This window comes from Meles meles, chromosome 14, assembly GCF_922984935.1.
Source record: "Meles meles chromosome 14, mMelMel3.1 paternal haplotype, whole genome shotgun sequence".
In the NCBI taxonomy this organism is placed as follows: domain Eukaryota; kingdom Metazoa; phylum Chordata; class Mammalia; order Carnivora; family Mustelidae; genus Meles; species Meles meles.
This window is the reverse complement of record NC_060079.1, coordinates 31,844,143-31,860,709: the sequence shown is the minus strand read 5'-3', so window position 1 is coordinate 31,860,709 and position 16,567 is coordinate 31,844,143. Positions and strand designations below refer to the sequence as shown.

General features: G+C 36.8%; 1 protein-coding gene across 1 annotated transcript in view; it reads right to left on the bottom strand.

The window, feature by feature from the left end:
• VWA8 (von Willebrand factor A domain containing 8) overlaps positions 1-16,567 on the bottom strand; it is a 333,349-nt gene that overhangs the window by 152,954 nt on the left and 163,828 nt on the right. The window contains exon 21 of the mRNA XM_046028286.1: positions 15,583-15,659. Within this exon, the coding sequence (XP_045884242.1) occupies positions 15,583-15,659 (77 nt within the window). The remainder of the gene's footprint in view (positions 1-15,582; positions 15,660-16,567) is intronic.

Below are 16,567 nucleotides of genomic sequence, written 5' to 3'. Positions count from 1 at the left end.
ACACTGACTGTACTCCCTATAGCACAACACGCATCTTTCATTCTCATTCATCAGACATATAAACAATTTTGTTACAATTAAGCTTGGGAATTTCCATCTCTCCTGATGTCCATCAATGGCTCTGCAAACTAATCAATGCCACATTTTATATTTTGAACAAATGGGTTCAAAACTCATGGCAACTCTTCATTTGTAAGATTTTTAAACATGTCAGGAAATTGTATTTCAAAGACTTATTTATTTATTTATTTGACAGACAGAGATCACAAGCAGGCAGACAGGCAGGCAGAGAGAGAGGAGGAAGCAGGCTCCCTGCTGAGCAGAGAGCCTATGCGGGGCTTGATCCCAGGACCCTGGGATCGGCTTTAACCCACTGAGCCACCTAGGCACCTCAGGAAGTTGTATTTCAAATTGTTTTAGTGTATAGATGAGACAGTTGGGGAATATATGATCTATTTCTACATTTCCCGCCTTCTGATACCAGATGTGTGGGATTTCCATACCCAACAATTCTCTAATTCTCTGCAGACACCAACTAAGTGTCTACAGGGTAATTCAATTCTGCCACCAACTATGGGGTGGAATTAGCACAGACCCCACTGGTCTGGGGCTCAGTTTTGCAAGACTGCCCCCACTTCAGACACCAGTGGCAAGTCCCAGGCCTTCTATATTTTGTACAGAATAGCTCTAAGTCAGGGGTTTCCAGGACCCACTTTTCAGGTTCCATAATTTGCTAGAATAGCTCACAGAGCTTAGGAAGGCACTGTACTTACTACTCCTGATTTATTACAAAGGATACAACTTAGGAATAGACAAATGGAGACATGGAGGATGTTATGGAGCAAGTTATAGAGGGAAAGGGGAATGTGCACAGAGGTTCCACGCCCTCTTTAGGCATACCGCCTTCCCCAACATGTCAGTGTGTTCACTAACCCAGAAGCTTGCTAAACTCCACTGCTCAGGATTTTTATAGGGGTTCCATTAAGTAGACATGATTGATTAAATCAATGGCCATAGGTAACGAACTTAATCTGCAGTGCCCCTCCTCTCCTCTCCCAGAGGTAGGGGGTGGAACTGAAAGTTCCAATCCTCTAATCAATAGGCTTGGTTCCTCTGGCAACCAGCCACCCAGTTGGAAGCTATCCAGGAGACCAAGAGTTACCTTCTTTGCATACAAAAAGACACAGTCTCACTCCAGAGATTACAAGGGGCTTAAAACTGGGGAAGAAGATCAATGTTACAAAAGAAAGATACTCTTACTACTCAGGAACTTACAGGGTTTTAGTAGATCCTACGCCAGGAATGGGAATGAAGACCAAACATATTTCTTACTCTATCACAATATCACAGGGTGAAATATATTATTTTCAGCAACAAAAATGTGTAACCATTGAAACAGTTATAAACACCTGATTTAAAAATGCTCTCTGAAGAAAAGTGGTTTTTTTTTTGTTGTTGTTTTGTTTTATTTTGCTTTGAGAGAGAGAGGAAGCAGGGGAAGAAGAGGCAGAGAGAGAATCCCAAGAAAGCTCCACACTTAGCCCACAGCTCAAAGTGGGGCTTGATTTCATGACCCTGGCTACAGGACCTGAGTTGAAATCAAGAGTCAGACACTTAACCAACTGAGCCACCCAGATGCCCCAAAGATATTTTTTAAGTAGTTATTTCCTACTTTACTGCTAAAGCATGACTTTTACCCTGAAGGATCAAATTAGATGTTTTTTTAATTTTTAAAATATTTGTTATGGGGCATCTCTCTGACAGTCTTTGAACACACATCAACACATTGTGACCTCCTGACATTGTAGAAGACAAATGTGTAGTTTTGACAGATCTTTTAAATACTTCACAATAAGATTGCAAGTGAGACTGCAGTGTAAAAAATTTTCATGGTTAGTTTCTATCTCCTTCAAAAAACACCGAAATAATTCTGGCTTCATTTTAAAAGTCTTGGTTTTATACGCAGTATCAAAGTGGAGACATCCTGTAGCACTTTGTGCAAATCTACTTTCAACCTCTTTGTAGCCATCTTTGTTCTGAAATATTATGAAGCGAACACTACTCATGTGTGATGTCCTCTGTAACCTTACTCCAGAGACATTTCTCTTTCCAGTCAGATCAGATGTACTATCTGATGGTTTTACTTACATAATTTTCTGCCAATTTTGTTTATATATCAATACTCTTTTCAAACCAGTTATTTTCAAGCATCTTTTAAACCACTGTCCATTCTGCGAGGGCCAGCTTAGTTAAAACTAGGTAACTAAGACTTTTCCAGGCAGAGTTGATGAGAAAGGGCATTCCAGGCTGGAAGAGCTGCATGTGGCAAGTTATGGAGTCATGAATATGTATGTGATACTTGGGAATCATAAGCAGTTCATATGGCTTATGCGTAAGTATGTGGGAGAGAAAGGGTAGAAGACCAGTGAAGAAGCAGATGGGGCTCAAACTGAGGAGTATGGACTGGGTGCTGTTGGCAGTGGGAGTCATCAGAGGGTTCTGAGTAAGACAGTAAGTGATCAAATTTATTAGTTGGAACAACATGAAACATGAGAAAGATAGACTGGAGGCTGAGTTCTTAGCCAGGGGACTACTGTGATAATCTAGGCAAAAGATGAGGAATAGAATTATGGCCCAGAGGAGAAGGGAGGGAGATACTAATCTATTAGAAGGGTGGAATTGAAATGACTTGGTTACAACTCTGGAGTGCTGGAAAAGAAACTAATGCAATAATCCAGGCACTACCAGTGACCTTGGGAAAGGAAAAGAGGACGATTTTACCAATTACCAATCACGTAATTAACACTGCTTTACTGACACTTGCCATGAACCAGGTAGAAAGGGAGCTGGAAGACACTGACAAAAGAAACTTGGTATGAAAAGATGGGTATTTTAGATTTGAAATGCCCCAGAGATACCTATGTTGGTATTTTAAAAAAAGAAGAATGCAGATACAAAGCCAAGAAAAGAAGGGGCAGAAGATGTGGCACTCACCTATATATGAATAGAAGATAACACAGACTTATAGAGAGGAGATTTAATTTTAACTGGCTCCCTACCACATGCCAGGCGCTGTCCTAGTTACATGTGACATACGTCATTTAATCCTTATAATAACTCCCTAATAAAATTTGGCCTCAAAGAGGTTACCCAAACTCATGCTTTCTTTTAAAAATGTGAGGCTTTCAGGATGCCTGGGTGGTGCAGTCAGTTGAATATCCGACTCTTGGTTTTGGCTAAGATTGTGATCTCACCATTGTGAGAACAAGCCCCGCCTTGGGCTCCATGGACAGCGTAGAGTCTGCTTGAGATTCTCTTTCCCTCTCCAGCTGCCCCTCCTGCTTTCAAATAGGTATTTTTTTTTTTTAATGTGAGGATTTCATTTTCTTTTAGCTCAGTTTTATAATAAATGGTTTTATAATAAACCATTTACAATAAATGGTTTATGATTTTTTGACAGCACATTCCTGAAAACCGTATCTTAAAACATATTAATAGGGTTGACTACAGCATTATTGCCATCTAACCAGTTATGATCAGAAACCAGTAAAAAGTATTAATAATACTTAAGTAATGCACAAGCAGAATTAGAGTCCTTGGTGGAAAAATGATAGTCAATTATATACGACTATCACTGAGAGTTGGTTAAAAAACCCTTACATTCAGAATGTGTGTGTGCATATAATATAAAGGACACCTTTGCTGGTACAGTGTGCAAAACTCGTAGTCCTATCCCTTCCTTCATTCAGTTTCACTTGGCTGCAGGCTCACCCTGCTCTTTTCCTGATTTCCCGTTCTAATCAGGGAATGAGATACATGACTCACTGGTCTTGCTCAAAGAGGTTATAAATCTCATATCCAGGGCTTTCTAACAAGTCACATATACTTCTGCCTCTGTGTCCCCCATTTTCTGATTATCACACCAATATTCCCCATGGTACCGTAATTCCCTCTAAACCTATTCCCCTGGGTCAGACCCTAGCTAGGCCCAGTACCTTGGGTGGTTTGCTGGAATCTTATTTCAACCTATCACTAGCCTAAGTTCTCACCACCCTCTCTCTAGTCACTGTCACCTGTAATCTTTTATGGATGCATCTTGCATTGGGCCAATTTATCCACGGAGTCTCCAGAACACACAAAGCTACTGAAATGCTAGTCTGTCTTGCCGCAAATCCCACCACAATTATGAAGATGGTCATTGCTGGCAAATGTATCCATTGTATCCTTATCACATTAGCCTTTAAAACGTTTTCACATAATTTCCATTCTAGCATCAATACTTCTGTTTATTGTATTATTTATTTATTGCACATTTCTTCTTCACCACCAGAAACAAAGCTTCATGACAGCAACGACCTTGTCTGTCTTGTTCACTGCTGTATTTTTGAAGGCCTAGAACAATGCTAGGGCCTGCACTGTCCCTCCATAAATGTTTCTTGTAGTGTATGGTGTCGGTGCCCTCCACAGATTTCCTTTACCACCAAATGCACCTAGCTCCTGGCCAATGCAGCAATAATTCCTGAAAGCTTGTAGCTGTACCCTTCTCCAAAGAACTGTCCTCCACCAGTGGGGAGCTACTGTGCCCGGAAATGCCTGGGAGGTCACAGGTTCCTCTTATTCTCTCCTGGGTGAGGGGGAGGACCATAACCAATGACTTACTGATATGGGGGCAAAAAAGCCTGACCCTCTTGCTTCCAGATGGATAACTGGGTAGTGTCATTCATGCTCCAGAGCTCTGTGTGAGGAGGCTGAGGTCAGACTTCAACTAAAACCATTTCTTTCCCACAGCTGCATCCTAACTCCTTCGTTTCTCTGCAAGTTTTACCTCAAGGCACTCCCTCTAAAACTACTTACACAAACACTTCCATCTTAGGCTCTGCTTCTAGATATTTGTTGACTGACCGAATGACTGAATGATGTAAAAAGTAGAAACAATTCTTAGATTTTTTAAGCAATGTCCTGAATTCTTCCTGTACAAAATACTACAGACACACTGTAGTTACCAGAAAATACTTAATGGAGTTGTGAACTGAGCAATCCTATCAAGACACAGATGTACTTAATTAATCTAAGCACCTCATGCCATCCCTGTCTGCTCTTGTCACTGCTGCCAGCATCTGAAGAGTCTGGCCGACAGCAGTATCTGCCTCACTTATGAGGAGCAGGACCTAATAAAGCATTTTAGATTTTAATAAATAGAAAGACTGCGGAGAAGTAGAGGGCAATGGCCCAAGATACTTCTTCAGTCTCTCTGCTTACCTAAAGGTGCTGTGAGAAAGCGGCCACTCAAGCTTACTGGAGAGGCCAAGAGAGAGAAAAGAGCAGGTACGTGGTTAGGATGTGATGTTAAGTCTGTTCAGATAATCTGATATGGAAACAACTGTAAACTTGAGTTTGTTTTTATTTTTGTTACAACTAAGGACTGAAACCTTTTTTAATCATTCCCCCATCAGAGTAACCCTAATTTTATAATGGGAGTCAGTGTGAGAAAATAATTCTCTTAGCAAAAATGTGTTTTACAAGTTAAAAAAAAAAACCCACAAAGGATTAGAAGGTTATAAATTAAATTGACATCAGTGACTGACTTGAAGAGGGAGAGATGAGATTGGGGTGATGGTTGAAGGGGACTTGAGCTATAATTACAGCATTTTATTTCTGTAAAAGGAAGAGCAGAATCCAATTTGAGAAAAATATTAACAGTTGTTAAATCTCAGTGATAAATCTGGGTAGGTGTTATATAGTTCTATTTACATTTTCTGGATTTTTAAAAGATTTTCTCAATCTAAAAGAGTACGTAACACTTGACAGGAATGTGGCTACTCTCTAGGGGCAAGGGACATAGCAAAACTAAGGCAAAATGCACTGGGGATCAGTGGTTCTCAAGCTTACTTAGCTTGTGACTTAGGAAATAAAAATCAAAGATCTTCCTTGTTTCCAGTCTCCTCTTCTGAAACAGCCTGCAGCATGCTGATGGCTGGGACTTTTAGATTCAGGGGTCTGTGTGCAACTCTGACTGAACAACCTCTCTACCCCTCAGCCTGTGGCTGGAGCACGGGAAGAGCTGACATGGTGTCGGCCTGCAGGGGACATCGCATACAAGGCCACAGGAATTCATTCAGTTTATGTTCTTATGAATTCCCAGGGTGACAGTTGATGAGCTACCTCAGGGGAGGTAAAATAAGTTGGATAACCAGGAAAAGCAGTCAAGAAAACAGAAAATGAAATTTTATAAGATGTTACTATTGAAAAAATGAAAAAATATGGAATAACTGGCCAAAGGAAAGACCCTGGGGTCAAGTTGAGCAAGGATTAGAAATACCATGCTAGAATTTTAAAAAATTAAGCTATTATCCATGGACTGAAGTCTAGAAAGTAAAACTTATTTGACTGACAATCTTACCACATGACTCGTACTTTAGTGAGGAATTGACTCAAGGTTTGTTTTTTTTTTAAGATTTATTTTTTATTTTTTTATTATTTTTAAAAAAGATTTTATTTATTTATTTGACAGACAGAGGTCACAAGTAGGCAGAGAGGCAGGAAGGGAAGCAGGCTCCCTGCTGAGCAGAGAGCTGATGCGGGGCTCAATCCCAGGACCCTGAGATCATGACCTGAGCCAAAGGCAGAGGCTTAACCCACTCAGCCACCCAGGCACCCCTAAAGATTTATTTATTTTAGTGAGAGAGAGAGAGAAAATTCAGGGACAGAGGGAGAGAGAGTCTCAGGCAGACTCTGCACCAAGTGCAGAGCCAAACTTGGGGCTAGATCTCACAACCCCGAGATCATGACCTGAGCCAAAACCAAGAGTCAGACACTTAACTGACTGTACCACCCAGGTGCCCCACGAATTGACTGAAGTTCTAGCATCACGGAAATACTATTCAATCAACACAACAAAGTCAAGAAGCAACATGGCGCAGTGGTTAGAGCACAGGGCTGATGCCAGGTCATAAGAAGCCCGCTCTGTAACCTCAGCCAAGTTATTTAACTGTTCTGTGCCTCAGTGTCCTCATTTGCAAAACAGAGAGGGGAACCATACTAATCTCAGAGAATGGCAGCAACAATGAGTTACAATTTGAAAACAGCTTAGAATAGTGCCCAGTTCAGAGCAGCAGCTGTGTACATGTTTGTTAAAGAAACAAAAATAATGCGGAAATTTAAATGGATTTGAAGATCATCCAGAAAGGAGTAAAAAATTATTACAAACCTGAACATCTATGTGGAAAGGTTGGAGGGACTGGCATAATTCCTTTAGTGAAAAAGAGGCAGTAGAAGACATTCTTAGTGGGAAAACTACTGTCCAATGGCTAATAAAATTGGTTCTAAAATAGCTTTTTCAAGTTGAGAGTGGGTAAGATGAGCCAGGAGTATCTCAGAGGTTTTGCGGAGCAACTGATGTGTGGCATGTCTTCAGTCCTCTAATGCTTTTATCAGTGCTAAGAATGTCCTGATGGCCCAATACTAGTTTTTTTCTGTGAGACTTAGAAAAGCTCTTAGTTTTTCTATTTTCTGTCAATGCATCTATTTTCCCTCTGGGACTTCGTGAATTTCTAAATTTAGACTGTCACATTCAGTCTTCTTCAGCCTGAGGACAGTCTTGTATGTTGAATTATGCTGTGCCCCCATCTTCCTCTTGGCAACAACCCTTGCCTCTATGCACATACAGCCCACGTTATACCAAGCTGCCTCTCACGTCCTGGTTTTTAGATCGTACATTTTCAATAACCATAATGCCCTGTTCTCTGTTCTGTACTTAGAAAACTCCTGCTGATCCCTTAGCACTCCGTCTGAGTACCACCTTCTTCAGACACCTTCACCATATCATACACGTACTCAGAGCTGGGCACCTCTCCCCAATGTTCCCACAGAAGCCGCACATGCTTCTTTCCTAGCTCAGATCCAGCATCATACTGTAATGTTGTAGTCTCACCCACTGACAAGCATGCAAGCTCCTCCAGGTCAAGATGGATATCATCATCTATACAACGTCAGTGCCTTAAAAGCTGCTGACAAGAAGAATTCAGTAAGTACAAATTAGATAAATGAATTAATACATTATGAATAAACCAGACTCTTGCCCTCAAAAAGTGTCCTATTTAGATGGGGAGGCATGGCTGGGGAAAGTAGAGGGGATGCAGATGAGATGGAGAAATTAAATATAATGCAAATCCGAGTGAGAAAAGAAAGTGGGGTATGTGGCAAGAAACTAATGTTTATTAGTTTGCTTAAATACTTAAGTGCCCAAATTATGTCAGACACTGATTGGTCCTTTCCACATAGTCTCTCATTTAATTTTTACAAGCAGCCTGGCAGATATTATTATTTCAATTTGATAAGTAAGGAATTTAGGACTCAAGAAGTTCAAAGTCACGAAAAAGTTAATGGCACAGGCAGGACCTGATCTCGAAAACTCTTACTCTTTCTTTCACAATGGTACAAATTTAGTTCCATGCAGTTTCAGAGGACGGGAAAGTTACATTCATAATGACAAATCAGAAAAGGTTCCATGTAGAGGTAAAAATGAACCAAATGTTGAAAGATTAGAAGAAAAACAGAGTATATTTTAGATGGAGGAATAAAGACAGGCATGGATACAAGCTCAAAACTTGTGAGTAGGACACAGAATGGTCCAGTCTGGAATAAGCTGAGCAGACATGAAGGAAATCCCACTAAAGAAAAAGTCTGGACTGTATAGGGAACCTGGGAACTCTATATTCACAACGGGAATCACTATTAGAAAAATAATCAACCAAGAACATATGGGTCATGCTAATGATTGATCTGTGCTGTCCTCTTCATATATGAAGGTGAGCAAATGAAAAAGAACCCTGGTAAATTAAGTATTTCAAAGCCCCATGATAGTTCTTAATATAGAATTGTACTTTTAGAGGAAATACAGCTACAGAAGGTGACATATCAAGTGTCCTCTTATTTGTCAAAGTAACATAACATTGTGGAAAAACAAATAAAAAGACATACTTCACAAATATGAGACATGGAGTCTCTTCTGTCTGTAATACATACCATAAAAGTAATTATATCCATTAATCTTTTAAATTAAGTCACATACAGGACAATATCTTGATTTTAATTGAAGAATGAATTAAGTTGCCCAGCTTGCTCATTTTTATGAGACTGATCATTCAAATATAAGATGGTAATACTTAAAAAATACACTGGTTGTATGTTTTATTCATGTATGTCTGGTGATGGTTTTACTTATCAAGAGAATGTGCTGAGTGGCCCATAACTAATTTTGTTGGAATGACATCTACAAACTAAACTGAATGTGTCTGATTATTTAGATGGTGACATCACAAATCCATGAAAAGGAATCTAAAATAAACAAAGTAAAGACATTAAGTAGGTCACCCACAGATCAGAGAAGACCAGAACATTTTCTGGACTGCTGTTTTTAGGTCCTTTAAAACATGTTTTTCTTAAAGGAATTTGATGACCTTAAATTTTATGGCAAATATAGCCCTAAAGTTGAACATAATGAAAAACTCCCCACATTGAAATCAAATTTAATTAATGAAAATCCTTTAATATTTTGTATTTTAAATAGAAACAGAGAGTTTTTACTTCTAACTTCATATAATATATTAAATATCAAATATTGCCAAACAGAGATACCCGGGTCTGTGTTAAAATGAGTAGTTACTTTATTTGTAATAAATCATCAATCATATATGTAGCAATGGGTGCTATAAACAAAAATAATACAAATATTAGGCTCTGAAGCTTATTATACTTTGAATTTAGGAAGTTAGATAATATAGATAACATATCTATATAGTTGTGTGGGCAATGTCAAAATTTCCACAGAACATAAATAAACAGCCTATAATTCTTTACTATTTATGGATCATTTGTTACCTTAAGACAAAAGGCTGGTATAAAAGACACTGTAGGCAGAAAGTACGGTGTGGTATCTCTAATCTTCTAAACTATTAAAGCACCTTGAATACCATCTTCTTCTTGCCTAAAGATATTAGAATATAGAGCTAAAAGATACTAGAAATGACCTTGTCTACCTTTCTTAAACAGAGATGAAAGAACTGAGACCCAAAGGGAAACCCAAAGATACATAGTTCCAGATACATAAATTAAAAAGTAAAAATCAATTATATAAGCATTCATATAAAAAAGTTTAAAAAAGAAAAGCACATTAAACCCACAGAAAATAAAATAAATAATAAGATAAAATCAGAAAAATAATAAGATAAAACCAGAAATTATTGAATAGAAAAGAAACATACAAAAGCCAAAAAGTGGTTGCTTGAACACAGCAATAATGTTGATAACCTCTTGACAAAACTGATCAAGAATAAAAGGGAGAGAAGACAAATAACCAATACCAGGAATAAAAATGAAGATATCATTACTGAGCCTAAGGACAGTAAAATATCATATGATATTATAAACAACTTTAAACCAACAATTAGAAAAACAATTCCTAGAAAAATAAGACATCAAAACTTCTTATAACTATTAAAGATGATGAATGATAAGCAAAAGGCCTGTTTATAATCAGTGTGACAGTGACACACACCCAGGAATAATTACTAAGTACCTGTTTTATTTCTTTGCCTCCTTTTTTTTCTGATTGTGCTCCATAATTTATAATCAGAATTGACTGATGCAATTCAGCCTAATATATCTTTCTTTAAAAATATTTTGGTGTTCAATATATACAAATGGAAAACTGCCCCATCATACAAAGGGACTCTCACATAAAGTGACTACTTTCTTTCTGGGGCATAAATGTGTGAGCTAATTTCAACCTCTGATGTCATCTTTAAGAGAAGCTGGTTTTTTGCTTGACTATTTTAAAATCTAAAATTTAAATTCATTTGTTTTTGCTCTAAGTTAACATCACATGCTTAAGTGGCATCAGAATACATACTAATTAAAAGTTTTAAGTAATTATGATGCATTTTTAACGGCACCACTGTATGGTAGAAACTAAACACATGCAACCAAAATAAAATAGCTCAAATTCTCCTAAGAACGAACAACTGAAATGCTCACTGTATCATACTTAAAATGTAAAATATGGGTCTTTCCATGTGCCTTGTGGCTCAAAAACTAGAACTGTGATGTTATCAATAAAAGTTACTCCGGTGAGGGGCACCTGGGTGGCTTAGTGGGTTAAAGCCTCTGCTTTCAGCTCAGGTCATGATCTCAGGGCCCTGGGATGGAGCCCCGCTTCGGGCTCTCTGCTTGGCAGGGAGCCTGCTTCCCCCCCTCTCTCTTCCTGCCTCTCTGCTTACTAGTGATCTCTCTCTGTGTCAAATAAATAAATAAAAATCTTTGGAAAAAAAAAAGTTACTCAGATGAGAAATAACAAATGAGTCAAACATTGTGATTCTTTCATTATTTTCCTCAAACTTTGTCCATAACGTAGAAAAACTGGTTTTAAAACTTAAAGGTAAAGGGGAAAAATAGCTTTTCAGATTCAGGGGAACATAAAATATTGAAATAATTATAAGTAAGAATAGTATTACAGCTTCTTAAAGATTCTTAAAGTTTCTTATCTCTTTCTGTATCACCTAAAACACCTAGTCCTATAGTCTTGACATAGTAAATTCCTAAAAAAGAAAAAAAGGGAGTTGAAATTCTTAGGTTTACGTAAGGCATCATTCAGTCATACAAAGAATAATCATAAGAAGTTGTGGAAATAGGCTGGAAATTTTCTGAAACTATGTAGGTGACCTATAAAAGTTAATAAAGCTGGGTTGGCCTTGCCATGTTCATTTACAATAGCAAATTAAAATTCACATGTATTTTGTTAAATGTATTCCTAAGTATTTCATGGGTTTTTTTTTGTTTGTTGTTTTTTGTTTTTTTCTAAAGATTTTATTTATTTATTTGACAGAGAGAGAGAGATCACAAGTAGGCAGAGAGGCAGGCAGAGAGAGGTGGGGGTCGGGGAAGCAGGCTCCCTGCTGAGCCTGATGTGGGCTTGATCCCAGGACCCTGAGATCATGACCTGAGCCGAAGGCAGAGGCTTAACCCACTGAGCCACCCAGGTGCCCCACTAAGTATTTCATGTTTTTATGCTATTATAAATAATATTTAAAAATTTTTTATTCAAATTCATTTAGCCAATGTATACTACATTATTAGTTTTTGATATAATATTCAATGATTCATTAGTTGAATAAAACATCCAGTGCTTGTCATATCATGTGCCCTCTTTAACTAAATACAAAACCAAAAAAAAATATATATATATACATATATGTATATTTTTTTTTCCACTGCCCACTGCTATTATATAAATATACAACTGATGCTGTACATTGACCTTATATCCTATGATCTTTCTTAATCCACTTATTCTGATGGCTTTTTTTCCCCCATAAATTTCCTAGGATTTTATATATATATATATATATATATATACAAGCATGTCATCTTTAAACAAAGACAATTTTACTTCTTCCATTTAAACATGTATTTCAGGGGCACATGGATGGCTCAGTGGGTTAAAGCCTCTGCCTTCGGCTCAGGTCATGGTCTTGGGATCAAGGCCTGCATCAGGCTCTCCACTGAGTGGGGAGCCTGCTTCCTCTTCTCTGTCTTGCCTGCCTCTCTGCCTATTTGTGATCTCTATCAAATAAATAAATAAAATCTTAAAAAAAAAACCACATGTATTTCCGTTTTAGTTTTTTCTTGTCTTATTGCACTGGCTAGAGCCTCCAGCATAATGCTGAATATTGAATATCCTAGCCTTTTCCCCATCATAGAAAGAAAGCATTTAGCTTTTCACCATTAAATATAAGTTAGCTGCTGACTTTTCATAAATGCCTCTTATCAAGGGGCACCTGGGTAGCACAGCTGGTTAAGCACCTGCCTTTAACTCAGGTCATAATCTCAGAGTCCTGAGACTAAGCCCCTCATTGGGCACCCTGTTCAGCAGGGAGCCTGCTTCTCCCTCTCCTGCTCCCTCTGCTTCTGTTTTTTCTCTGTCACATAAACAAACAAACAATCTCTTTTTTTAAAAAAGGCCTCTTTTCAAGTGAGGAAGTTTCCTATTTTTAATTTGCTGCCATGTTTTATTATGAATGGGTATTAAATCTTCTCAAGTGCTTATTTTGCAATGATTGAGACAATCACATGGTTTTCCCCTTATGTTGTAAATTAAATGAACTACATTATTTAATTTCAAATATTAAGTCAACCTTATATTCCTGGGATAAAACTTACTTGGTTATGATGTATTATCCTTTTTATATATTCTTGAATTTGTTTTGTTAATACTCATTAAAGGTTTTTGTATCTATCTTCATGGAAAATGCTGAAATATAATTTATTTATATAATGCAGGTCTGTTGCTGAAAAAATATTCTCAGCTTTTGTTTTTCTGAAATTGTCTTTATTTTTAAATAATTTTTGGCCAACACATTATTCTATATTCACTTTTTTTCTTCTTTTGGCACTTTCAAAACAATCATTTCATTGAACTGTGGTATTTATTTCACACGAAAAATCATCAGTCATTTTTATCATTTTCCCCTGTATGTAATTTGTCTTTTTTTCCTCTCACAGTTTTAAAGATTTTACCTTTTAATTTATTATTATTATTATTATTTAAAGATTTTATTTATTGATTTGGCAAACAGAGATCACAAGCAGGCAGAGAGAGAGGGGGAAGCTCAGCTATCCCCGCTGAGCAGAGAGCCCGATGTGGGGCTCGATCCCAGGACCCTGGGATCATGGCCTGAGCCAAAGGCAGAGGCTTTAATCCACTAAGCCACCCAGGTGCCCCTATTTTACCTTTAAATTTAACAATGATTTGAGTATAATGTACTTTTTTGTGTTTTCTTATTTATCTCGCTTGAGAGTCACTGAGTTTCCTGGGTTGGTGATTTTATACTTTCAGACAAATTTGGGAATTTTTCCACCATTATATCTTCAAGTATTGGTCTACCCTACTCTTTCTCTTTTCTTTTGAGACTCCAATTGCTTATATGTGAAACTGTTTTTTAGGGTTGCCATTCCTTATTGAGAATTCCTAATTATTCCCTTATTATGCTCATTTTCCCCCTTTAAATGCCTAAATATATTTATGGCAACTGTTTTATAGTCCCTGTCTGCTAATTCCACCATCTGTCATTTTGGGGTTTATTTCTATTGACCAATATTCTTGCTTCTTTGTATGTCTAGTAATTTTCTATTGAATGCTTGACATTTTGAATGCTATGTGTTGTTGAATGGATTTTGTAGTCTTCCTTCATTTCATGTTAAGTATGTTTGGCTAAGAAGTTAACATACTTTTGAATAAGATTGATCTTTTAAAGACACTTCCCCCTAACACCTGTCCTCTTAGTTTTTAAAGTCATTCTGTTTGAGAAAAACTTCTAAAATACTACTAAATAGCAAGGATACTTAATTTCTCAAGGCTTATGTTTTAACTTATTAAGGATGAGCATAGAGTAGCTTTTATTCTAGGGGCAGATTGGTTCTACTTCTAATGCACAGACTTTATAGAGTATCTTCTGAATACCAGGAGTGTTTAATGAAAACTCTAACCACCTGGAGCTCTGACAGTTGTTTAGCTCACAGATTCCTGGCAGTTGTAAACATCCTAGTATTTGTGAGTCTTGTTTTATAACCCTTTATTATGGTAGGACTAATCAGATACCACTTACTCTGTAACAGCCAGAGGTGTAAATCCCAAGAGGGAGCTTTTGACCACCTCTCAGCTTTATATTAGTTCTCTTCTCTTTTTCCTATGCCACATTATTTCTGTCTTCTTTTCTCCTACATTTTTCTTCTAAGAATATATCATTATTTAATGAAAGAACCCAAATGAGAAATTAATTCTTGTAAATCAACCCAATGTTTTTTTACACTACACAATATTTTTTATCTCCTGGAATTAAAATAATTCAATCTAGTTTTAAGTGGTTATTACTTGGTATATTCTTTGATTTCTCTATTTCTTTCTCCCCATTTCTCTCTCTCTCTTTCTTTTGGTGGACCTGCTACTTATTTTTATTTTAGAAAGATTTAGGACAGGTTAACTGAGAAAGCTAAAAACGGTTCATGTCAAGAATATCTATCTGATTAAAAGCTGTCCCTGAACCAACATTCTGACCACACAAAACTAAATGATCCATAAAGTGTTTATAAGGAAGGCAAGGAGACTAATTAACTTATTTCTTCTACATTTTTGATTCCTTACCTCATACCTGAGATCATATAGTTTATTTTTTCTCCTTGTGAGCTATTTTAGCTTTCTTTTAGCGAATGGGTTTAGTCTCTACATATTTTTATTCTAATTTAAGAGCCTTTATGTTGACGAAATCTGCTCCGAGAATGTAATGTTCAACACTGTCTGTCCACAAAATATCTACTAATTCATGTTTATAAAGCATTAGTCACTAAAAAAAAAAAAAACAAATTTTGCAATGTTTTATTGCCTTTTAAGGAAAAGAGAGATAAGAACAGGAGGAACAGAAATGAAACTGGTTTATAAAATGGGCCTTTAAGAAAATATTTTTAAATTGTGCTGGGAGAAAAATAAATGATTAAACTAGATCTCAAGAGGTTTGGGTCTTCTACTCTTACCTGTGCAGCTGGATGTATTCTCGGGGTCTGTTGAGCAGGTGAAGGAATCTGTCAACAATCTTATTTTTTCCGACACCCTGTAATTACACAGAGAACATTAAGTAAAAAGAGACTTTTGTGGAAGTAAAACAAGCCAGAAGATCTTTTGCCAAAACCTACTTTCTCAAAGTTCGTACTGTTTCAGCTCATTATTAATGAAAATATGCACATATACATATATACACACATACATGTTTACATATAGCAAACAAACACAGCTTCTCTGACACAAAGATTTTTTAAAAAATTTACTTCTAAACATACTAGTTTTGTTTACATCAAATACACTAAACATGCTCTTCTTATTTAAAAGGAACTTCATAATTATTTTTAGCCTTCTACAACTTGTTTTTTTCTGTTTCATGATTTTACACTTATGTTTAAACATTACAATACATATTAACCATTTCAGATTTGAAGAAAGGCATCAAAGGAATAAAGGAAGTATAAAAACAATGACTTTTCTCATCAGTTCTTTGGAAGTACGGTTTTCAGTTACAGGCAGATAAATATAATACTATACTTCTTTTTTAATCAAACACTCCTTTCTTCCCTTTCTATCCTTTCTAGTCCTTCAAAAAAGTAGAAACCTAAATTATAACCAGTGTTTAATAAGTCTCAACCATATCTGCTCTTGCCAGGAATGTCCTCATTTCCTTACCACATACTGATGCTGAGAGTTGCTGTCCTTTTGTGGAAGACAGACTATTAAAAATGGAAACTGCTCCCATGCCAGTTCCCCATTTTCAAGTTTTCAAGTAGAGGGGGAATACTCTATTAATGGAGTGTGACTCTTTTAACAAGTGGGTTGTGTGAGAAGAGTAGAAGTGGTTAAAAAGCTAAATTCCATATATTATATGTTCTAGCAATAAATAACTTATTAATTTCTTATATTGTACCAGACTCTATCCTAAGTATTTCCAAGTATTCTTTCATTTAATCATCA